Source organism: Protomyctophum bolini (genome assembly GCF_963924005.1).
Source record: "Protomyctophum bolini genome assembly, chromosome: 5".
Lineage (NCBI taxonomy): Eukaryota > Metazoa > Chordata > Actinopteri > Myctophiformes > Myctophidae > Protomyctophum > Protomyctophum bolini.
The window spans coordinates 32,005,401-32,031,531 of NC_137866.1; the positions used below are offsets into that span (position 1 = coordinate 32,005,401).

General features: G+C 42.4%; 1 protein-coding gene across 1 annotated transcript in view; it reads left to right on the forward strand.

Annotated features, from left to right (window-relative positions):
* Positions 1-26,131, forward strand: part of nphp4 (nephronophthisis 4) — a 268,172-nt gene that overhangs the window by 141,383 nt on the left and 100,658 nt on the right. Inside the window, exons 9-11 of the mRNA XM_080762891.1 lie at positions 3,722-3,952; positions 5,037-5,163; positions 11,919-11,968. Coding sequence (XP_080619017.1) covers positions 3,722-3,952; positions 5,037-5,163; positions 11,919-11,968 — 408 coding nt within the window. The remainder of the gene's footprint in view (positions 1-3,721; positions 3,953-5,036; positions 5,164-11,918; positions 11,969-26,131) is intronic.

A 26,131-nucleotide genomic window follows, 5' to 3' on the forward strand; every position in this document is an offset into this window, starting at 1 on the left:
TCCCCGTTCTGAATGTGTTAAACACTCTCCAAGCAAAAAGGGGGGACACTTTAGATAAATTGTCTTACTTTTTGTCTTTTCCTGGCTACACCCAGTTTTAAAAAAAAATATCTTTCTCCAGTTTAGTCCATTTTCCACAAAATCATCACTTTCAAAAAATGGACTCACTTGATTTAAGGTTTCTTACGACGCATTTAATAAATATACGGCTATCTGTTTTACAGCCACCCATATATTTCGCCGAGTTACAATTCAAAGAAATGGCAGCTAACCCATTTCGACCTGAGGTCGATTCTACAAATGGCTTCTAAATCCTGACAGTTGTCTGAAAAAAGAAAAAAAAAAGCATCGTGCTCATATCATATCAAGGACCCCCAGGAATTATGTTGGGATCCCCATCTGAAAATATTATGTTCCAGGGACCCCCCTCCCCTCCCCCAGAAGCAAATACTTGAGTTAAAAACATTTGCTGTGAAAGAATATAATGATTCAACGATGTGCGCCTCATTTTCGCACTATGAGCTTGTAGATCTGGTGTTTTTCAATAGCTAAAGTATACAATGGTTAATCATGTGGTTAAATGCTAAAGTGACATTAATCCAGTTCTTAATGGATTAATGTCAGATCTAGTTGGGGGGGAGGGGGGGTCTTCTGCAGCGAATATTGATATAGAATATTGATCTGCATCTTGGGGCCCCGTCTTGGAGAGCCCACGGACTGCCGGGGGGTTGGGGGGTCGTCCAAGGTGAAATGTGTCAGAGAGGTCCTCAAAGAAGTGCATAATGACAGATAATCATATGATTTATTAGTCTAACCTCCCCTCCCCCGGTTCATTCTGTGTCTGCCTCTGCCACAGGCAAACAGACAAACAGCAATACTGTCTGACTGACTGCAGCCCACCTGGCTGTGTGTTTAAAAAGCTCCATACAGCCAATATTTGCTCACTTGGGAGGTTGGCAGCATCATTTGGATGCATACATACATTAGCTTCCGTTGTCAGTGGCTTGCTTCATGCAGTGGCAACTGGGTCAGACTGGGTCAGACTCCCATTGGCTTAGGCAGCGTTTCAGAGTATGGGGTCAGACTCGGGCAGCCAAGCATGACTAGGTCGCACAAAAGTCGCCATAAGGTCCTCATAGCCAACAGCAGCAATTATAAGCCAGGTTTCACCTGGCAAAAATAACCTGTGTCCTAACTTTATCCTATTTAAATAGTCACTCATGTTAATACTTTTCATTATTTATCAATACAATTACAATATAAAATAAATGTCATGAAGCTACTTTTGTGTGATACTGTAGTATGACAACATAAGGCATTCATTCACGAGAAATCATATAAAGTTGAAATGTGGAGAGACAAGATTTCTGTTCGACAGCAAGATAATTCTCTTGTGACAGATGGCTTTGAATGGACCATTAGAATGCTTCATTTTCTCTTGAAATGATGTGGGCAAAGGCAGGGGTCCTTGCATATTCTGTCCTGTCTTACTTATGATTGATTGCCCCAGTCCACGGCTGACTGGCTTATTAATCGATTCAGCAAAACCCACAGGTCCCTTGACTGTTTTAAAGCACTCGACTAGGCGGTTTTACTTTCCCCAGGACGGCTGAAGTAGACGTGCCACGAGCGTGTAAATCACGTTTAACAGATCTGCTCCTTAAAAAACTGCACATGTACCCATGCGTGTACCCCCTGCTGGCTTTATACTAAGTCTGTCCAATGTCCATAAATATAATCGTTACTGTAATCCGTATTGCCTTTTAAAGCAATTTAGTTCTTCCACATTATCATTCTATGTCTGGCTTGGTCAATTGATTAGGATAGATTGGCTCGACAATTGACTGGTTTACTAAAGGTTTGCATATAATCAATCTCTTTCCTTTTCAATTTAACTATATTGGCATGATTTATGAGGCTCAATACCTGACTAAACTAAATAATAATACACGTACTGTAGACGCATTTATTATTTATTATTATTCAACAAACGTTAACATTGTTCATTGCTACTGAACAGTGCCTGTACAGTTGGGCCACGTCGACGCTATAAGATCCTTATGTAGCAAGGTGAATAAACAATCTGAAAATGTGTCAAACTATGAATCTGGTGACGACTCATAGGTTTATAAGCTTTTATTTGCGGTGAAAAATCGACTTAAAAATAATTATATTGCTGTATCGCCACATTGTAAGAATGTTCTGTGTGGATGTACTCGAGTCATAACACAAACAATACTTAAATGAGAACTTATCGCAAAAAAAAGAAAAAAGAAATGTCCTGGACATTACACATTTAATGCCATTGCTGTTGACTATCTGTTTCTTTCAATCGACTGTATCTCCAACTCCAACTCCAATATATAAATAAAAAAATAAATCCTGGCGGCTAGGGGGTTAAGCAGCCACTTTCTGTTTCCCAGAATAATACTGCAGCCTAAATAATTTGAACAGCAACTGTAACTTAATTATATGCCGTAATTTAAGAGTCACTTATCATGGTCAATGTGCTGGTGTGGTCTATACTCTATACCGTATATCCACGCACTGAGGTTTTCATTACAAGCTCCTAGCTGGGATCTCAGTCTCTGTGCTCTCCCGATTTGTAACTTCATTTATTTTCCTCTGTACGGGTTCAATCTCCGCACTTTTTGCCAGTGTGGTACAATCATTTTGGAACAAATTGGACTTTCTCAAGCATCAGACGTACCGTACGCAGCGTTTTAGGAACAGTGACCAGCTTTGAGCTCCAAGTCTCTATGAGCTCACTGTTATAGTCAGACACAGACGCATGCGGTACACTCACTGGGGACCATGTCTTAACTTTGCTATGTTTTCTTGACAGAATTACTGGAGTTGTGACTTACAGTACTAGTGTAGACGCAGTGCTTCCCAAACTTTTCAGCCTGTGACCCAAAACAGAGATTAGATATTTGCCCCGGGACCCAAACTACAGTGAAAATAGCTAGATCTTTGGCTATTTTCACAATTCTTTTTGAAAATGTTTCAAAATAATAATAATTAAAAACCAAACGTAGGAGACACAAACTAAAAGGACCCATAACAATGTGTCCGCGGCCCTCAAATGGGTCCCGACCCACTGTTTGGTAACCAGCTGTGCTGTAGTAGAGTATGTGTTCTGTTGAAATCCCAGACATGAATTGTGGCGCATTAAACCTCTTCAGGTAAAGTTTAGTTTAGCGTTGCCAGACTGTTGCCTCTCGCAAATTTCAAATGCTTCCGTCATACAGTCTGGAGCAACGGAAAAGCTGTCATGAGGATAATATAAATAGAAATCATCTAAGCATATATAGCTTGTTGCTTAGCAGGAAAGGAAATGTTTTTAAATATATTTTCGTGAACGGAAATGGCATCTTTCTTGCTCTGATTTTGGACGGTGTAGTTCTAGACTCTCTATTAACATTCTGTTATTGTGGAATAGTTGTCTGGCTACGCGAGACTAGGTAAACTAGGTATTTAAGATATTTTTGGGGGTTTTTTTGCCTCTATTTGACAGTTGACAGTAGGTAGACGGGAAGGTGGACAGAGATGGGGGGAGGACTCAATACACACAGCAGAGTTCGTCGGGATCGGGACTCGAACTCTCAACACACTGTAAAGCTGGCTTACCAGCCAAGGTGCCTGGACCGCCGAGCCACGGCCCAGGCCGAGACTATAGGTAAAGTTTGACGTTGTTTTTTTCCTTTTCTCTGTGTCCCAGCTGTCCACCACCACGGCGTCCCGTGCAGCCTTCATGCAGTGTCTCCGTTGGGGCGTGTGGAGCCCCTTCCAGGGTGGCGACTGGACAGGAGAAGAGATTCAGCTCGCCCTGCAGGGTGGCAGTAGCGGTGCCACCATGCCCAACCCATATGGAGTCATGGTCTACAGTGCAGACGCACCACCGCCGCCCACTACATCTGAGAACCCTGCAGAGCCTCCAAGCATGGCTCAGGTACAGTGGTGGAAAGTAACTACCGGTACTCCGTATATATCCGTACCCCCCGCCTATGGGACGTTATATGCCAGCTATGGATATACCCCCCCCGTGAGAATGTGTCGCAAATCTTTGAATATATATTCTTTCAGGCCCGTGGCCAATTACATATAATCTTGGGGGTCCTTGACGTGAAAATGTTTGAGAACCACTGACATAGAAACATGGGTTTTTCAGAAAACTGTCAGAATTTAGAAGACATTTGTAGAATCGTTCCCATGTCAAAATGGGTTAAGTAAAACCAATCGAGCACTTTTTCCATTTCCACCACTGCTCAGGTATACCGCAGGCGAGTCGGGGGGGGAGAGGTGACGGAGGCCAGCGTCTTCCAACAAAAAGAGTGGAAATGTGTCACTATTTCATTACCGCTCCGCATTTCATAAGCCCACCTCGGCTATCAGAGGCCATATGTTTCCCCTTAAGAAACAGACAAAGCACGTTAGCTGATATTTAATGACATGTCATCTGTCATTTTTGCCGCAACTATCTCGGCAAACAATTTGGCCTCGCTTGATTGCATGCCCGAAGCAGAACCTGAGAACCAGTAATAGTGGTGTTACGGGGGAAAAGAAAATAAAGAATAGAAGGGAGATTAGATTAAGTTATCATTTCTCTGGCTAAGAGCTGTTTTATGAGTTAACCGGTTAAGGTCCGGAACCCATCTGTGTCACCTTATAGCTTTTAACCACCTTTGACCATTATTTTAAACTTTAGCTGTTGAAAAATAGCAGATCTACAAGCTCATAGAGCACAGAGTGCCGCACTACGAGCTTGCAGATCTGCAATTTTTTGAAAAATCCTGAAAATGTGTCACAAATCTTTGAATTATATATTCTTTTACAGTGAACTTTTTGTTTAAGTCATATCTCTGCCTCTGTGAGGGTCCCTGGAACAACATAATATTTTGCGATGGGGGTCGGCGGCCAAATACATAAGTCCCTGACATGAGAAGGTTTGAGAACCACCGATATAGAAAAACATTTGTAGAATCTGGTCTTAGGTCTCAATGACTTAATGACTGTTTCTTTTTTTTCCACTGCAGGATGACAGAGAAGACGTGGTGAGGTTCCGCCTGTGGTCCACTGCGGAAGGCAAGGCGCTGAGCCCCAAGGCCTCTCTAAGGACCCGACGACAACAGGAGGAGGAGGAGGAGGAGGAGGATAGAAGAGGTAAATATCAGCATATTTGTGCTGCAGCTTAATGCAGTGGTTCCCAAAGTGGGGTCCGGGTACCCCTAGGGATCCTTGAATGAGTTCCAGGGGGTCCCCAGCTAAATGATAGTTAGGAGCCAAATGAACCCTATGGTTCTGTAACTCAGAGTGTATGTATACATTTGTACACTCAGTTAACTTTGATATACAGTATGTATTGGGGACCCAGTGATAGAAAATTATTAAATGGGGGAACCGTAGCCTAATTCAGGTCAAACCGGGGGAACTTGAAATTAAAATGGTTGGAAATCACTGCTAGAGCCGTACAAATCTTCTCTTATGGGGGTCCTTGGCATATATTTTCAAATGGGGGTCCGTGGGCTAAGGAGTACCATTTTGGGGGTCCTTGACATGAAAAAGTTTGGGAACCGCAGGCTTAATGTGTAGCCTCAGCCCCATATGCAAATGTTATGTAATTCAGTGCTTTCATGTTTCCCCATGCACACAAATAAAGAGAAGGGTCCTTTACAGGTTGATTTTCTAAGAACAAAGGAAGTGGTGCTTCAAGTGATGTTTTCAACGCTCATGTTTGCTTTTGAAAGCAGCTTAAACATTCTTTATTTTCCATGTCCTGGAAAGGACATCATTCTCAGGTCAGGAAAATAAAGAATGTTTAAGCTGCTTTCAAAAGCAAACATGAGCGTTGAAAACATCACTTGAAGCACCACTCTTAGAAAATCATCCTGGAAAGTCTGTCTGTCTGTCTGTGCTTAAGTACAATTTTGAGGTGTTTGTACTTTACTTGTTTATTTCCAATACTCTCACTTCGACTCCACTACATATCAGAGCCAAATATTGTACTTTTACTCCACTACAATTATTGGAAAACGTTAGTTACTAGTTACTTTGATTATTATTACAAAACATACATTTCATACACTTCAGCACTATACTACGCATTGAGCTTGTAGATCTGCTATTTTTTAAAGATTTATATGCATTTGAAAACGTGAAATGGGACATTATGCATAAATTAGTACTTTTACTTTTGGCACTTTCGATGCCAATACTTTTGTACTTTTACTGAGTGTTTCTACATTCTGCAGCATTGAATACTTTTCCTCAAGTAAGAAAAAAAAAAACGTAAACTGTAAAGTGCTCTGTGCTCCAAACAGCCACAATAACACCCAGAGGAACGCTCTTAACGTTCTAAACAACATCCATCAAACCCCATGCAGACCACCAGGCCTCCTCCGCACCTCCGCTAGTGTTATCTCTATAGTACCACCTGCTTCCCTGCATGATTAGCATGCTGCTGATTGGGGTCTGGGGGGGGACCTTGACTGACTGCTATGGCCCCCTTGATCTTAAAAAAGCTTGACATTGCTATCTTAAGCTATAGCTTCGTCTGCTCTCAAACAGGAACTCTGGCGTAAAGTAAACCAGTGTTTTCATAATATTTTTGATTTAGTCTTAGTCTTTTGAATAACACACTATTTAGTCTTAGTCCTAATTTAGTCTTCTGAGAAACCTTAGTCTACTTAGTTTTAGTCTTAAAGCAATAATTTTGCCAGAACAGATTTAGTCTTAGTCTTTTGAATAACACACTATTTTGTCTTAATCTCTAACCACACCAGAGGGTCACCATGCAACTCCTTGCAACATGCAACTACAATACTTGCAACATGCAACTCCTTGCAACATGCAACTACTTGCAACATGCAACTACTTGCAACATGCAACTCCTTGCAACATGCAACTACTTGCGATCACTTGCAACCATTATTCCCAATGGTATGTTGCAGGGAGTTGCATTGGTGTGGTTTGTTTTGTTGTAGCGGTGTGGTTTTGTTTTGTTGCAAGGAGTTGCAGTGGTGTGGTTTGGGCCTTAGTCCTATTTAGTCCTTAGTCCTTAGTCCTTAGTCTTTTAGTCTTTTAGTCTTAGTCTATAGTCAGCAAAATGAACACTGTGTAAAGACAGCCATCCAGAGTATTTACGGCGTGTTGCTGCAACAGCAGTGACATTATGGTATTCCCCCAACCCTCATAAAGCCATAGCTGTGTTATTGGCCTGGGTTTTGCTCATAAAAAATATATATTTTATAACTGTGTGCACACCACAGTATCACTGTAGTGAAAGTTATATAGTCTTAATATTCTCCCTCTGCTGCTGTGATGGAAGGTCTCTCACATGGGGGCCGTCAAGTGGCTTTCTTAGTGAAATAGAGTTTTGAATCACACACTCTCTCAGAACCAACCTATAGGCCCACAGCGGTGTTGTAAAAACACATTTCAATAGAAATTGGCTAGGGCGGAACTCTCCTTTAACTTATCTTTCTAACAAAATAGACAATTGCGCCCGCACACTGCATATATCTGCTCGGTAAACAAATTTAAAGTTTTGGACCCTACGGACCTTAATTCAGGCATGCCTTATCTTTCTTGTAAAGGAAGGAGAGCTCACACAGCTCGTAGGCTACTAGTCACGATAACACCATTTTTTTATTGAAAGACCTTGAAGAAGGCATATTGTTTGCCGAAACTTTGGTCTTTCAATAAAAAACTGTATTTTTGCATCGTGACCAGTACGAGCTGCTGTGTGACCTCTCTTTCCTTTACAATTGTGGTCGTTCACCTCCCCAATATTGGTGTGCGCTTGTTTGTTCTGATGTCTTATCTTTCTGAACGAAAAGTGTTTGGAGTCCACATTCATAGCCTGAATCTCTGTCCCTCTTTTGCCCCAGTGTCTTAAGCACTTTGAAAAATTCTCAAATAGTGGGAAAAAAGCAGATCTACAAACTCAAAACACATCACATTGTTATACAACAAAGTATATATAGGGGTAAAGCGTTTATTACGTTTTTGTTTTCTACGTTTCCCAGTGTTACTGTACTACGTGTGTGTGTGTGTGTGTGTGTGTGTGTGTGTGTGTGTGTGTGTGTGTGTGTGTGTGTGTGTGTGTGTGTGTGTGTGTGTGTGTGTGTGTGTGTGTGTGTGTGTGTGTGTGTGTGTGTGTGTGTGTGTGTGTGTGTGTGTGTGTGTGTGTGTGTGTGTGTGTGTGTGTGTGTGTGCGCGCGTGTGCGTGCCTGTCCGGGTACTGCAGTTTCGTAGTGCTTGTCTAGTTAGAATATTTGCATGCAATTGATTGATTGATTGACATATTTATTAACAGTTTGCAGAATTACAGTACATTTCAACTAAGCACAAACTCAATACAAAGACTGTTAACTGTGCAAAGGATCTGTAGGTGCTATCTTGGATGCCTCTGGCTATATTTGTACTATAGTATATGATGAGGCGTATATGATGAGTACTATAGTATATGATGAGGCGGTGCCAAATGTGGAAGAAAATTGCATTGCATTTGCAAATAGAAATATAGGCCTAGCTTCCACTACCCACGCACGCACGCACGCGCACACACACACACACACACACACACACACACACACACACACACACACACACTCTCAGGACCAACCTATACGTTATTCAAGATACAGTACTTACTGACACTGACTGAGTCTTTCCCAGCGGGGGAATCAATCCTCGCCGTTAAGCCATCCATTTTCATGAATCCGGGATCAACTCTCATGTCTGGAAACTAGTTTTCCAGTTTATGTGACCTTATCGTTGGTTTTGTGGCCAATGATGAGCTGAGATGAGAAAAGAATATGCAAAATATATGGTAATGCATCTGTCATAGATGCTCATTAAAGAGCTTTTTAACCTGGAATCTCCAGACAATGGTGCAGTAAAAAAACACATTTTGTTCGACTAAATCAACTGTAGATTTAGATGACTAAAATCTTATGATATTTAGTCGACTAAAACTAGGCTAACACTAAAACATTCTAGGTGACTAAAATGTGACAAAATGAAAACAATATTCAAGAGACTGTGACTAAAACTAAACACAGTACAGTACAGTACAGATCAGATGCCTGCTGAATTGTACAGTATATAAGGAACAAAGTGCAGTGGACGTACAGTCAGGGCACATTGTGACAGAGCGCTAGACAGGCCTGCTCTGTGCGTCCTGGCTGTGTTGCGTGTATACTCTGAGCAGATGGGTGCTATATGTGACCGAATACAGTGGTTTGAGACACAAGTAGGCCATGGTCATTTTACATATTATGAAACTACATAATGTAAGCTTTCATATGATGTAATATTCATTGAAATTGGGAAAATAATGAAGAAGATATGACCATCTGAAACTAATTTGTTGCCTCAAGTCACCTCAGGCAACAAGGTGAAGCCATTTTCAAAAATTGTGGGAGAGAAAGTGAGATTTCAATATCACCATGGTTACCATGCACCAACCAGTCAGCTTGTTTCATACTGTGTAACTATAACAAAAGAATGACAATTTTCACTCACAGGAATTGCTTTTTGAACCAGAAACATATTTTATTTCATTGTTGTCATTTTATTAATTAAAAAAAAAGCAAAACTGTTGCACACCTACAAGTGACGGGTGTGTATAGGAGAAGGACAGCCAAGTGCCTGACATATAAAAAGAAAACGAGCAAAAACACTCCTGCACACTGTCTTCAAATGCGGTAGAAATTTTTATTAAGGGAACCGCAACGTTTTCTTTTATTAAAAAAGAAGAAAAAATAAATAATGTTGTAAACGTTGTAGCGGCATCTCCAGCCATCTCAGTCCTCCATACATCAGTATCACATCTTTCTTTAGGCATACTGTGTGTTGGATGCAGCCCACGGGCCACGTGATCCATGCCCACGTATATAGGCTCCCCATAGCATAAGCTTGCTGCTGGCTGCGAACTCCCGCTGCCTGTGGCAGTAACTGGCCAGCCTCTTTCACCTGGCTGCTAATGCTATATACACATTATAAATAACTAGAGCCATGCCCCGTTGGGCACTGTCCTACTTGGAACGATGCACGTTTTGGAAATGCACGCCCCACCCATGAGTTAGAATGTCTGTGTCCCCTTTTATGGCCATATATGGAGTTCTTTATTTGTCAGGTATGCCCCAAGATGTCAGACCATCTCTGTCCCTTTATTCCTATGGGGTTCTGTGTCGGGCGTCCCGGCTGTAGAGCACCGAGTCGGTAACGATGGAGCTTGGGGATCCATGCCCCACCCGGCTATGCAATACCCGTTGTACCCGTGTCCGAGTACCCGTTCCACCTATCTGTCTGTGTCCCTTTTATGCCCATTGTAACGACTCACTGAGTCTAGGACGGTTATTTTAAATAAGGCAAGTTGTTTAAATGCCAAAAGTTTTATTCCAGCATGGTTTGAGTGGCATACAAGTTAGTGAAAGACATTAGTGTCTTTGATGTGCTACAAAGTGCTAATACAGTGAGCAGGGCTGCAGGAACAGAAACCCCTCCCGAACTGTTGTATAGCAAAAAGAAAACCTGTCTGTCTGTCTACTCTTTAGCCTAACGCAAAACAAAAGTACGGAGATTTCAGTATCTGTCTCTCATTACAGCCGTACACACGTACGTACAGACAGACAGTGACTTGGTGCATTTATAGACATAAAGTTGCGTTCAGACTTTAATTTAAATATTCGCCAGGTCACGCCTCGCCACGCCCGTTCGCGGAGCTCGCGCAACTTCTCGTCTTTGCATTCACTTTGCATGTAATCGCGCCGCTCTAACCATCCAAGTCTGAATGCACCTTTAGATTGTTAGATATGTATACAATATCATAGAGTGCTATGTCTACATAAAATGCTATCTAAATTACACAAGATGAGCCTTTGCATACGCCTGTAAGGTCGTCGGGGCTAAGGCAAGTGCTACAGGCTCTGATGGAGTCTGAAGACGTGCTTGGGAGTGAGTCTGCGGTTCTGATTGCAATGGGAAGTTCATTCCATAACATACTCTACCGTGCAGATTGATTAAATAACTATTCAGCAAATACGTCCTGATTTCACCTCCAAGCCAGCATTGAAATAGACTGAAATTACACTGATGGCTGTCTAAAAGGCTTTGCTCATTTTCTAGCCGCGGTCTAGCATTTTAAAGCGGCATTACTGCAGAGTCGAGCTGTGAAATTAGCTCGGAGCTTTTTTACTTTGAAATTGTTGCAATTCAATCAACAACAAAGCAATGGAAATAAAGCTTCCATTGTGTTATAGTTTCCCTGCCAGCACCTGTTCGTGTTCCATTATATCTCTAACTAGGCTGTGAAATTAACAGGGTCTTCAGATATACAGCCCGTTGGGAAGAAATGACAATGTTGCTCTCTTCACCAGGAAATAATGAAAAAGAATAGTTTGTATTTAGCTACAGTATGCTGTATGTGAGCAACAGAATAACAGTACATTGCATCTTTAAATGGAAGGAAATGGAGTTGGACAGGGGTTACATGCTCAGCCCATTCCGCTCCATATGTGGAACGCCCTACCAACAGCCATTACGAAATGTGAATCCCTAGACTTCCTTCAAAACCTCTCTCAATTAAGAGCACCTATGGACAGCTGCAATGCGAAACTGGCCCCTGTAAAGGAAAAAGTCAAAGAGCTGGTTTCATCTTCGTAGCAGTTTTTGTATTGACCTGTTGAACTGTACCCATTCTACTGTACATACTGGGAAATAAAATGTCAATCAATCAATCAATTATTCGGTGGGAATACTAGGCTGCATGCCCCAAAGATAGTGTGTTTTGGGTAAAAAAAAAAAAAGCAATGCAATGGTGTGCAATAGCTATTGCACAACATTTATTGTGTAGGTAATAAGTAGATTGTTAATCTTTCTAACGTCTGTGTTTTTATCGATCTTCTCCATAGGTCAGAAGCCGCCTCTGGCGTCTCCCCCAGCATCACCTCAGGGACCTGGGGTAAGACTCTATGGTGTGTTTATAGTCCTGGGGTAAGACTCTATGGTGTGTTTATAGTCCTGGGGTAAGACTCTCTGGTGTGTTTATAGTCCTGGGGTAAGACTCTATGGTGTGTTTATAGACCTGGGGTAAGACTCTCTGGTGTGTATTATTTAAGACCTAAGACCACATTCTACAATATGTCTTCCAAATCCTGACAGTTTTCCTGAAAAACGTATCAGCGGTGCTCAAACGTTTTCATGTCAAAGACCCCCAGAATTATCTGTATTTGGCCGCGGACCCCTATCTGAAAATATGTTGTTCCTTTCAGACCCAGAACTTCCATGTCTGCGTCATATACAGCAATAATGGTATAGGAAAAAATATGGTTCTGTTTGGAATTCAAAATCTGAAAGGGTTACTGAATTATTTATTTTCTAGATAGGTTAAGACATGCTTTATTTATTTTCACCGCACAGAAATTATTTTGCTTGTCCCACACAAACAACTATTTTGCTTTAGAAAACTGGGCGTCGTGACTTTTACTGTGTGTGTGCAGGGCACAGATTTACTGTATAGGCAAAGTATTAAGGCATTTGCCTTTCTTGTTTACGTTTTTGCCTACCCTCAGGCGAGAGGCTTTTGGTGCATTATTTGCTATGTATTTTGCCCTTTCAAGGCTGACAGTGTATCAGACAGAAGAATAACATCTATTCTCTCTGTGTCCTCCTGCGTGTCTGGGAGGGTCTTTTCACGCTCTAGTGTGAAACGTGTCTGCTACGGTGCACCGGTTGAACCGGCTTTCACGTCACAACATATAAACTAAACACGACACACACAATGTTCCGACCTTGTTCTTCATTTGTTCCTTGAGACCGCAGAGACACGCGATGGCATGCCGGAGAAAGAAAAAAGTTTGTCCAGGGCAAACTTATTTTCGACGCGAGACGAACCAGAGGTCCCTCGTTTTGCTGATTTTGCACGCTTCTGTCACAAGAGGCTGCCTGGTCTGCCTACCTCGTATTGGCGTTGCCTTACTCATAAAGAGTTCCGCCTCTGGGGGTTTGTGTGTGTGTGTGTGTGTGTGTGTGTGCGTGCTCATACGAGAGACAGAAAAAATGTACATGCTGATTCAACATTACAATTGTATCTTTTGCATGGCAGCACCCCTCTGTCTATAGATGCCTACCGGTGACTGTGCATGCACTCAATCCCCAAAATAATTGTAATTAAAACATAAGATTAAGATTCATTACATACTTATCACTAACCAGTAAGACGCGCAAACGCGGGAAGCGAAAGCAGCTGAGACCCTGCAGATCATGTCTGTCTGTCTGTCTGTCCCGCTGTTACTATGTGGACCTGGCCCCTTTTGTGCCCATATATGGAGCTGAGTGGACCTGGCCCCTTTTGTGCCCATATATGGAGCTGAGTGATTGCTGATGCAACACACTCCATATTTGGATAGCGGGACAGACACACAGACAGACACACAGACAGACATGATCTGCTAGGTCTCATAGTAAGTGCTCAGTGCGTTCGCAATTAACAGATTGCACAGGCCGGGATTATGCTCCAGGAGAAATGATTGACCCTGCATGATACACAGCACATGTTGGTTATCGTATACTGTAGCCTAATAATATTCCATGAATATTATCTGTTATGAGACAATGTGATAATATTGAATGAATGAATAGTTTATTTCGATCTTTCAGAGAGGGAGACATTACACAAAAACAGTTTACTTTTTCTTTTTTTAGGTGATCGAAAAGGCATAGGCAGAAGCTTAAAGCTTATTAGTGACTATCCTTATCTCAACGTATTCCAAAATACTGTTGAAGATATGCATAACAATCAACATATAAACAAAACAAACAGATGCCATTTAAAGAAGAGTAGAAAATTAAAAAAAAAAAAAAGAAACAGACGAGAAAAACAAAACAAAGAGGGACAAAAAGACAAAAACAGACAAAGCTACAATGTTATACTTTAGTCCAACACTACATGGCATAAACATAGCTCAGCTCCCCACTCATTCCAGGTTATATCTATGCAATAATTCCTGTTTGAGCCTCTTTTTAAATTGTTTTAGGTTGTTGCTTTGCTTAATGGCTCAGACAAGCTGTTCCACAGCTTAACTCCATGAACAGAAACACACATGCTCTTTAAGGTTGTTCCAACACTTATTTGTTTGAAGTTTAGTTCCCCTCTCAGCTCATACCTCCCATCTCTATCCCTAAACCTTTTTTGGATATTTCCAGGAAGCAGATTATGTCTTGCTTTAAATAATAATTGTGCTGTTTTAAAATCAACTAAATCAAAATTTTTAATGTATGTGAATTTAGAAACAGTGAAATTGTGTTTTCATAGTAATTTACTTTATTGACTATTCTTATTGCTTTTTTCTGCAGTAAATATATTGGCCGAAGGTTGCTTTTGTATGTGTTACCCCACACTTCCACACAGTAGGTGAGATATGGTGTTATAAGGGTGCAATAGAGAGTGTATAGTGATTTAGTCTCAAGGACATTTCTTGTTTTGCCCATGACACCAATATTTCTCGCTAATTTAGACCGGATATAATTAATGTGGGGTTTCCAAGAGAACTTGTGGTCTATTATTACTCCTAAAAACAGATTATCAAAAACTCTTTCTAGTATGATATTATCAATTAATCGTGTTACTTAGCTAGGGTGCATGGATTCATTCTTGGAAATGGGATTGTGTTCAGATCTTCAACATAGGACTGTTCGCATCGGTGTTGATTTCATCGACTAATACTATGACGGGAAATGTTCGTCGACTACCTTTTTTCACTGACAAAAACGAAATAGAAACTAAATGAAAACTGAGCTATTTATAACTGAGTCTAAATCTGTTGACAATTTTGTCAATAAATAAAAACAAAATGTTAGGGAGTGTCTTGACTATAGTGGACAAGAGATCCTCATTTTAAGAAGTCATTTTGAGAAGTCATTTTACACTTGGTTGCATGCTGAAAATAGCAGATCTACAAGCTTTGTAGATCTGTGTCAAAACTGTGATATTTAGTCAACTAAAACTAGACTAAACTTTCCAGGTGACTAAAATCATAAAATGTGACTAAAACTAAATTAAAACTATTCAAGAGACTATAAGTCTAAAATTAAAATCAAAATTAGTTGTGAACTTGTAGATCTACTGTATTTGGAAAGATCACACAGATGTGTGAACTGAACTGAGCGGCGGAGTGTGTGCACACGTGTGTGTGTGTGTGTGTGTGTGTGTGTGCGTGCATGCGTGCGTGCGTGTGTGTGTGTGTTTGTGTGTGTGTGTGTGTGTGTGTGTGTGTGTGTGTGTGTGTGAGTGAGAGACACACACGGCCACGCTGCTCAACAGTACCACTTTAGGTCACCCAGCAGTATTGCAGCTGTCCGTACTCAAATGGACATACACATTGGAGCGGTTATACTGTACTCACTGCACAAAAAAAATACAAATAAATGTGCTATAATCGTAATCAATCGTGATGTTTATTTCGATCGCGCTAGCCTCACGTTGCGATATGCGCTGCACTGCGCTGCGTGTCTGGGGCAATATGCGCTGCACTGCGCTGCACTGCGCTGCGTGTCTGGGGCAATATGCGCTGCACTGCGCTGCGCTGCACTGCACTGCGCTGCGTGTCTGGGGCAATATGCGCTGCACTGCACTGCACTGCGCTGCGTGTCTGGGGCAATATGCGCTGCGCTGCACTGCGCTGCGTGTCTGGGGCAATATGCGCTGCACTGCGCTGCACTGCGCTGCGTGTCTGGGGCAATATGCGCTGCGCTGCGCTGCGCTGCGCTGCGTGTCTGGGGCAATATGCGCTGCGCTGCGCTGCGTGTCTGGGGCAATATGCGCTGCACTGCGCTGCGTGTCTGGGGCAATATGCGCTGCACTGCGCTGCGTGTCTGGGGCAATATGCGCTGCACTGCGCTGCGTGTCTGGGGCAATATGCGCTGCACTGCGCTGCGTGTCTGGGGCAATATGCGCTGCACTGCGCTGCGTGTCTGGGGCAATATGCGCTGCACTGCGCTGCGTGTCTGGGGCAATATGCGCTGCAAAGGCAGACGAAGGCTGGCTGCGCCAGGCTAACACATGGCACAGCACTGCCTGGACCATCAGTGCCAGGGAAGGGCCAATATATATATATATATATATATATATATATATATATATATATATATATATATATATATATATATATATATATATATATATATATTTTTTTTTTAGATGCAATTGTGAACAATAGCCAAGTAATACATAGTAAGATACATATCCATTGGCCAATCAAATGGTTCACTGCAGCTCAACAGTCAGTGTGAGGGGTGGTCAGGAGATGTCTGTGAGCTCTGCGTTTAAAGGCTTGAAGGCCGTTGTCTGTGATGGAGTCCACTACATGCTCTGGTAGGCTGTTCCACACCTGAACAGCAGTGTGGAGAAAAGTTCTGTCCAATGTCCGTGTTTTGGAGCCTGGGGGGTCGAGAGCATGTTCTGGTGTGGCTGTGCATCGGCGGGTGTTTCGCCGTCTGGTGTAGGGTGTAGGGAGCATGTCCTGGAGGTCCCTAGGGCAGTGGGGGGGTGTGCATTTTGTACAGGACTGTAGCGGCGGCAACGTGTCTTCTGTGGCTAAGGCTGTCGATGAAAAGTGTCGTACTGGCAGTGTCTTGGTCAACTCCAATTATTTTGAGGGCCTTCCTCTGAATATTGTCCAGTAGACCAAGATGTGTCGGTGGGGCACTCATCCAAGTGAGTGAGGCGTACTCCATTACACTGCGGACCTGTAACTTGTAGACCGTTGCACGGCTCTCGGTGGTGAGTTTACTGGCCACTCTCCTCAGTGCTGCCAACTTCTGACCGGCCCGGATGGAGATTTTGGTCAGGTGTTTCGACCAGGACAGCTTGGGGTCTATTTTGACACCCAGGACGTCAAGCTCATTTGTGGAGGAGAGCCGGTGCCCATTGAATTGTAGGTCCAGCTGTGATGGGATACTCTTTCTTGAGATGGTCATGGACTTGCACTTCGATGGTTCGAAGGTGGTCTTCCATCGATCTCCCCAGGTTGATATTTGGTGGAGATCACGGTTCAGGCTAGCCTCCACTTCAGCCCTGTGTGCTGGAGATCTTATGCGTGCATACAGAGTTGAGTCGTCGGCGTACAATACATGTAGAGTTCATTCTCACACACTTCAACCAGGTCATCGATGAAGATGGGGAATAGGAGGGGACCAAGGATTGAACCCTGTGGTACTGAAGCATTGATGGAACAAGGTTCTGAGGCCTGGCCTGACAGGACAACTCTGATGGATCTATTCGAAAGGTAGCTTTGGAGCCATTGGAGCAGCTTACCCGACACTCCTCTCGAGGAGAGTTTAGCCACCAGGCCATGATGCCACACCTTATCGAATGCCCCCTGTATGTCCAGGGCTATGACACAGACTTCTTCACTCTTGTCCAGGTAGTTGTTCCACGTCTGGCCTAAGATGTCCAGGAGGTCAGCAGTACTGTGTCCTGGTCTGAATCCAAACTGTCTGTGCGATATGAGGTTGTTCCTAAAAATAAACCTCTGTAGCTGTTGGTTCACAACTGCTTCCATAACCTTGCTGATGACTGAAAGCAGGGATATGGGGCGGAATTTGGATGGGTCAGCTTTGGAGTCTTTCTTGTGCACCGGTGTAACAGAGGCCATCTTCCATTGGCTTGGGAAGATTCCACTTGAGAAACAGCGACTGAAGAGGCGACACAGGGGGCTTGCAAGCTCTGCACTACATTCCTTAAGCCAAGGACTCTGGTGGGGATTTGATCTGGTCCCGAGGCTTTGTCTGGTTTGAGGCCTTTCAAGAGCCTTTTGATGTCCTTTGGCTTGAATGTGATGTTTCCAATTGTGCAGGAAGAAGATTGTATGATGTGGGGTGCCAGGGCAGATGCATCCTGGAGATGGCATTTTTGAGCAAAAGCCGTGCAGAACACCTCTGCCTTTTCTCGGGCTGTAATGTGAGCTGTGTCGTTGTGTATGATGACAGGTATGTCAGAGATAGCAGCTCGCCCAGAAAGGGAGTTGACAAGCTTCCACCATCTCTTGCCGGAGAGAGTATTGTCTGTGAGTTTGGCATTATGGTTCCTTTTTGCTTGCTTCTCAGCCTGGTTAAATGTGTGTCTAGCCTCTGCAAACTTCTGCTTGTTGGTTGGGTTATTGTTGTTTTTCAGCTGTCGGAAGAGACGCCGCTTCTTCTTTGCAGATTTACTGCACTTCTCATCAAACCATGGTTTATCTCCTGGCTTCTTGATGACGGTTTTACTGGGGATGAATTGTTCCATGGCGGTCTGGATGATCTCTGTGATCTGGCCACATATGTTCTCAGGATCTTCCTCAGAGAAAACCTTCCGCCATATACAATATACTGTATACCATCAGACAAAAGGCTGTTCTTTAACACATGCAGGACGGGAACCCCTTTTGGCTTTTTAAGGATTATTATGTTATACTTTAGCTATTAAAAAAGAACAGATCTACAAAGCAGCACTACGAGCTTGTAGATCTGCTCTTTTTTATCGTGAAAATGTGGCGCAAATCTTTGAATATGTATTCTTTCACAGTGAACTTTTTTAACTAAAATCTTTGCTTCTGGGACAACATATTTTCAGATGAGGGTCCGGCGGGCCAATTATATTTGGGGTCCTTGGCATGAAAAACTTTAGGAACCACTGACATAGAAAACTGAGATTTAGAAGACATACAGTAATATCTGGTGTCAGGTCTTCATGGGATAACTTGTGAAAAGACCTGTGGAGGACAAAGGGAATATGGTATTGCTTCGGCACAGTGTAATGTTCTGAATACTGACTCCTTTGAAAGATGGAGCCTGCCCTCCGGAAACATCGGGCGCTATTAAAAAGTATCCTGCAGTGAAAAGTTCTACAGATCATGTATGCAGCCGTCTTGTCTAGGCCTAGGCTTGTGTGTGTGTGTGTGTGTGTGTGTGTGTGTGTGTGTGTGTGTGTGCATGCACGCTTGCGTTCGTCTTTGCAGGCAGGTCTTTTTGTCTGTGCACATGCATGCTGTTTTAACCCATTTAGACCTGACGTCGGGGAAAAAAAGTCTTCTAAATCTTGACAGTTTCAACTTAAGTGGTGCTCAATATTTCATGTCAAGGAGCCCAAAAATATATGTAATTGGCCACCGACCCCCATAATTATGTTGTCACAGGGAGGCAAAGATTTGAGTTAAAAACGTTCACTGTGAAATAATATACATTCAAAGATTTGCGCAGCATTTTCACGATTTTTCAAAAATAGCAGACCTACAAGCTCGTAGTGCGGCACTCGGTGCCGCGCTACGAGCTTGTAGATCTGCTATTTTTCAATAGCTAAAGTATAACATAATGCTTAGCCCAGAATGGGTTAAGCATGCCAGGGCTCGGCCGAGCCGGCATGGCGTGAGGCTTGAGCGATGTCTCACCCTTACTGAGGCTGTCGGTGTACACTAGGGAGCTCTGATGGATGCTACTACTCTCTGCCAGGATGGAGCCTCGGTCGCATCTCACACACACACACACACACGCACACGCACACGCACGCACGTCGCACACACACACACACACACACACACACACACACACACACACACACACACACACACCTCACACACCTCTTCTCAGCCTCCGAGCAGAGAAGAGGGATCACCTGTGATTCACCGTTGGATCTATGGGCCATAATGAGTCAGTCTGCACTGCTGCTGCTGGCTCAGTTTGATTAAGCTGGCTCACAGACTGTGCACCTGTAGCTGTCTGCTCTACAAGAACCCAGAACGCACTCGGACACAGTGATCTGCATTTCTGCACATGTCGTGTTGCAGATAAAGCAAAAACTATTTTGTATATGCACAGCGGTACAAATCTACCTTTGTTTACGTGAAACGTAGATTTGTATCTATAGCCAAGCTGGCTGTTATAAAATAAAGGTGATAATTAAGCATGTCCCGATTACGTTTTTCTTTTGCTCCCGATCCGATTCCGATCATTTGATTTGGAGTATCTGTATTATTTACTTTTATTGAGCATGCAGTTGTGACCGATACAGCGAAACGTTTTTTCTTACACACTGCTAATTAAAAAGGCTTAACTGTCTGAGTCGCTCCAGTGCCTTCCAAGGTCCTTCCTCTCATTCTATATTACATTTTGATTTAAATGAAACGAAAGCCACTTTCAACCCGGCATCACTGTTTTGGCAGTTGTTGCTGAAAAGAAAACTAACTGTTTTAACACATTTTGGGAAAACATTCTTTGGGAAAACATTTAAATGTTCCATTTTGATGCCATAATATTACCTATTCTCTACGAGAACAAGAACCAAAGAGTGTTGGTGAAGCAGTGAGTGGGTTTATTTACACTCTGAGAGAGACGCCAATAGAGTCTAGTAATTTGATAAATGTGGCGCTAAGGCTATCATTATCAACATCCACACGAATATTAAAATGGCATATACTGTTAATTGCTTTATCAGTACTAAAGGACTATACACTTAATAATGACTCATGGATAAACATTTAGTTCGGGCCAGGAGCATGCTGTGTAATATAACAGATAGAATTGTCTGGAATGCTTTCCAGGCTGGATGTAAAACCCCAAATTAGTTATAATTGAGTTATAATTAGGGTCTGGGGTTGATTGGTATGCTTGAGTTGAATAGCGTTTGCAATTCCACCTCCTTGGCCGCCGCGGTGCCTGGAAGGATTATAGCAGTATTACTATGACTGGAGGGGAGGGAATCCATTTATTAGACTAACAGGTTCTTCATACCAGTATTACTATGACTGGAGGGGAGGGAATCCATTTATTAGACTAACAGGTTCTTCATACCAGTATTACTATGACTGGAGGGGAGGGAATCCATTTAATAGACTAACAGGTTATTCATGACAGATTTCAAGCCACAGCAAGACAAAAAAAATGTTTCTCCCTACCCGGCACAATTAAACACCATAATTAAACATAAAGAGCACAGAGATAAATATACAATAACAACCCCCCATGGGGAACATAAATAACAGGGCCCACTGGTGGTGCTGGGGTGGCGGTGGGAGCAAACAGTGCATAAAAACAACCAGGAACCATACGCAGAGGAAGGCAGGAAGAATGCATGCAGTCTTAAGTGAGCTTAAATATCCCGCCGAATTGGTCAGCTGATTGCCACATCAGCGTATGACATGTGGGTCTTGCAAACACTGTATACACCCACATAGAAATGCAGCATATCAACCCCTCGAATGCATAATGTCCCTTGAGCATAACATGAACCCGCTCGAGTATGCGCTCTGCACACTCAAGTCTGTGCACAATAATTTTTTGCACGTTTTTGGCCTATTGACCTTCTTCAGGCATAATCAAACAGTGAGATATATTGAGTGAAACTAGATTAACACTAAAGCGTTCCCGGGTGTTGTTATACCATGCTATTTTGTCTCATTCTTATTTTATCTGATCTTGTACAGAACTTTGGTTGACCTTTGGTCTTTGTAAATTTGCTTTATAAATATAGTTTGATTTGATTTGAAAATGAAAATGAGTTAAACCCACCTCACCCCTGCCCACTTTGACAGGCTGGGATGGCTTAGGGTCGACGACAGAGTACAGCATCTTGCAATGGGTCTGGTCCACAAGATTCGATACACCACCAAGATACCCATGTACCTGTCTAAATACTTCCTTAATGTAAACGAAGTCCACACCAACAACACCAGAGGGAGTGCAACAAACCATGTACAACCCAGATTCGGCACAAACAAGGGACTAAATTATTTTCGCTCCTATGCCACCAAAATGTGGAACGCCCTACCAACAGTCATTAAGACATGTGAATCCCTTGACTCCTTCAAAACCACTCTCAAAGGGCACCTACGGACGGCTGCAATTCGAAACTGGCCTCTGTAAAATCTGAATCCCCCCCCCACCTCCCCCCCCCCCTTTTCCCCTCACTGTATATGTATCTTTTCCCTTTTTGCTTCCTATTGAATTCCTGTTCTGTTTTTTTAACTACATAGAAGTGTCTATTTGTATGTCTCTAAATGTTTTGATGAATTGAACAATGTGGACCCTGTTGTAAATAAGTGTAATGCTTAATTGGGTCTTCCACTCACAGTTAACAGTCTTTGTATTGAGTTTGTGCTTGAAATGTACTGTAATTCTACAAACTGTTAATAAATATTTCAATCAATCAATCAATCAAAGACTATGACTAAATCAAAATTGCTGTCAAAAATAGCACTGGTCCATTGTTGAATGTGCCATTTATTAGTAGCAATAGGCTTTATGATGTCTGTATATTATGACGCTCTTACATCCAAGTGTTGATGTCTGTGTCAATGTTCATGGATCAGGTTTCAGTACATCCCCCCCCCCCCCAAGTGGCCAATTATTTTATGTACCAACAATCTTAAAAAAATAGTTTCATGCAATTAGTCTGGCAGCCGAGGTGGACGGGTGGGAAATTTGGTATAATATAATCTTTTTTATTGGCCTAAAATATTGTCTATATACATACATTCATGAATCCACTTGCTGACCGGCTGAAAGTATTGGGCAATTATTTTTATAGGGGTTTCTTTCTTGTGACCCTACCATTAACATCCTATGGCAGGCAAAAATGTAAAAAATGCCAAACTTTCCTTTTGCTTTATTAAGTAGCATGTGACATGTCAAACTAGGGGGTTGTCATGATTCTGAATCCATTCCAAGCATTAGTTTTGCACAAAATACACTACGCTAAAAACGGCCATAGACATCATGACAAATGTGATGAGGTCAGCACATTTTGGGCACATTTGGGCAACACACATGGTTGCTTTTGGCCCAAGGAGTGTATTTTGTGCAAAACTAAGGTCATGAAAAACCCCTAGTTTGACATGTCACATGCTACTTAAAGCAAAAGGAAAATTTGACATTTTTGCCTGCCATAGGATGTTAATCAGGGTCACAAGAAACCTAGCCTGGAACTAACCTATGCTTTCTATGGCATAGGCAGCTCCCGGCAGGATCCGCCGGCAGAAACTGTGCGCAGCTGCTGGACATGATACTAATTAATTAGAGCGACAGAGAGAGAGAGGAGTGTGTGTGTGTGTGTGTGTGTGTGTGTGTGTGTACATGTGTGCGTGTGTGCGTCAATTTAACAAAGGTGCAGACGATCAGAAATCAGCAGAGAGTGATTGACGTTTGTGCTACTCTATGCCGTATTGAAGTGGACTCGGACCCAGACTTTTTTTTCTCCCTGGAAATAAAAACGTCTGGGTTTCCGAGGGTACAAGAAACCCCTATAAAAAAGATTGCCCAATACTAACAGCTGGTCAGCTAGTGGATTCATGAATGTATGAATACTAACAGCTGGTCAGCTAGTGGATTCATGAATGTATGAATACTAACAGCTGGTCAGCTAGTGGATTCATGAATGTATGAATACTAACAGCTGGTCAGCTAGTGGAGTCATGAATGTATGAATACTAACAGCTGGTCAGCTAGTGGATTCATGAATGTATGAATACTAACAGCTGGTCAGCTAGTGGATTCATGAATGTATGAATACTAACAGCTGGTCAGCTAGTGGATTCATGAATGTATGAATACTAACAGCTGGTCAGCTAGTGGATTCATGAATGTATGAATACTAACAGCTGGTCAGCTAGTGGAGTCATGAATGTATGAATACTAACAGCTGGTCAGCTAGTGGATTCATGAATGTATGAATACTAACAGCTGGTCAGCTAGTGGATTCATGAATGTATGAATACTAACAGCTGGTCAGCTAGTGGATTCATGAATGTATGAATACTAACAGCTGGTCAGCTAGTGGATTCATGAATGTATGAATACTAACAGCTGGTCAGCTAGTGGATTCATGAATGTATGAATACTAACAGCTGGTCAGCTAGTGGATTCATGAATGTATGAATACTAACAGCTGGTCAGCTGGTGGATTCATGAATGTATGAATACTAACAGCTGGTCAGCTAGTGGATTCATGAATGTATGAATACTAACAGCTGGTCAGCTAGTGGATTCATGAATGTATGAATACTAACAGCTGGTCAGCTAGTGGATTCATGAATGTATGAATACTAACAGCTGGTCAGCTAGTGGATTCATGAATGTATGAATACTAACAGCTGGTCAGCTAGTGGATTCATGAATGTATGAATACTAACAGCTGGTCAGCTAGTGGATTCATGAATGTATGAATACTAACAGCTGGTCAGCTAGTGGATTCATGAATGTATGAATACTAACAGCTGGTCAGCTAGTGGATTCATGAATGTATGAATACTAACAGCTGGTCAGCTGGTGGATTCATGAATGTATGAATACTAACAGCTGGTCAGCTAGTGGATTCATGAATGTATGAATACTAACAGCTGGTCAGCTGGTGGATTCATGAATGTATGAATACTAACAGCTGGTCAGCTAGTGGATTCATGACTGTATGAATACTAACAGCTGGTCAGCTAGTGGATTCATGAATGTATGAATACTAACAGCTGGTCAGCTAGTGGATTCATGAATGTATGAATACTAACAGCTGGTCAGCTAGTGGATTCATGAATGTATGAATACTAACAGCTGGTCAGCTAGTGGATTCATGAATGTATGAATACTAACAGCTGGTCAGCTAGTGGATTCATGAATGTATGAATACTAACAGCTGGTCAGCTAGTGGATTCATGAATGTATGAATACTAACAGCTGGTCAGCTAGTGGATTCATGAATGTATGAATACTAACAGCTGGTCAGCTAGTGGAGTCATGAATGTATGAATACTAACAGCTGGTCAGCTAGTGGATTCATGAATGTATGAATACTAACAGCTGGTCAGCTAGTGGATTCATGAATGTATGAATACTAACAGCTGGTCAGCTAGTGGATTCATGAATGTATGAATACTAACAGCTGGTCAGCTAGTGGATTCATGAATGTATGAATACTAACAGCTGGTCAGCTAGTGGATTCATGAATGTATGAATACTAACAGCTGGTCAGCTAGTGGATTCATGAATGTATGAATACTAACAGCTGGTCAGCTAGTGGATTCATGAATGTATGAATACTAACAGCTGGTCAGCTAGTGGATTCATGAATGTATGAATACTAACAGCTGGTCAGCTAGTGGATTCATGAATGTATGAATACTAACAGCTGGTCAGCTAGTGGATTCATGAATGTATGAATACTAACAGCTGGTCAGCTAGTGGATTCATGAATGTATGAATACTAACAGCTGGTCAGCTAGTGGATTCATGAATGTATGAATACTAACAGCTGGTCAGCTAGTGGATTCATGAATGTATGAATACTAACAGCTGGTCAGCTAGTGGATTCATGAATGTATGAATACTAACAGCTGGTCAGCTAGTGGATTCATGAATGTATGAATACTAACAGCTGGTCAGCTAGTGGAGTCATGAATGTATGAATACTAACAGCTGGTCAGCTAGTGGATTCATGAATGTATGAATACTAACAGCTGGTCAGCTAGTGGATTCATGAATGTATGTCTATAGACAATATTGTAGGCCAGTAATAGGGAATTCACACTATGGTCCCGGGTCCGCACTCGGGACCACTTGGCAGATGTTGTGGTAGTGTGAATGATGCGTACCGTTCAGATGTTGTGGTAGTGTGAATGATGAGTACCGTTCAGATGTTGTGGTAGTGTGAATGATGCGTACCGTTCAGATGTTGTGGTAGTGTGAATGATGCGTACCGTTCAGATGTTGTGGTAGTGTGAATGATGCGTACCGTTCAGATGTTGTGGTAGTGTGAATGATGCGTACCGTTCAGATGTTGTGGTAGTGTGAATGATGCGTACCGTTCAGATGTTGTGGTAGTGTGAATGATGCGTACCGTTCAGATGTTGTGGTAGTGTGAATGATGCGTACCGTTCAGATGTTGTGGTAGTGTGAATGATGCGTACCGTTCAGATGTTGTGGTAGTGTGAATGATGCGTACCGTTCAGATGTTGTGGTAGTGTGAATGATGCGTACCGTTCAGATGTTGTGGTAGTGTGAATGATGCGTACCGTTCAGATGTTGTGGTAGTGTGAATGATGCGTACCGTTCAGATGTTGTGGTAGTGTGAATGATGCGTACCGTTCAGATGTTGTGGTAGTGTGAATGA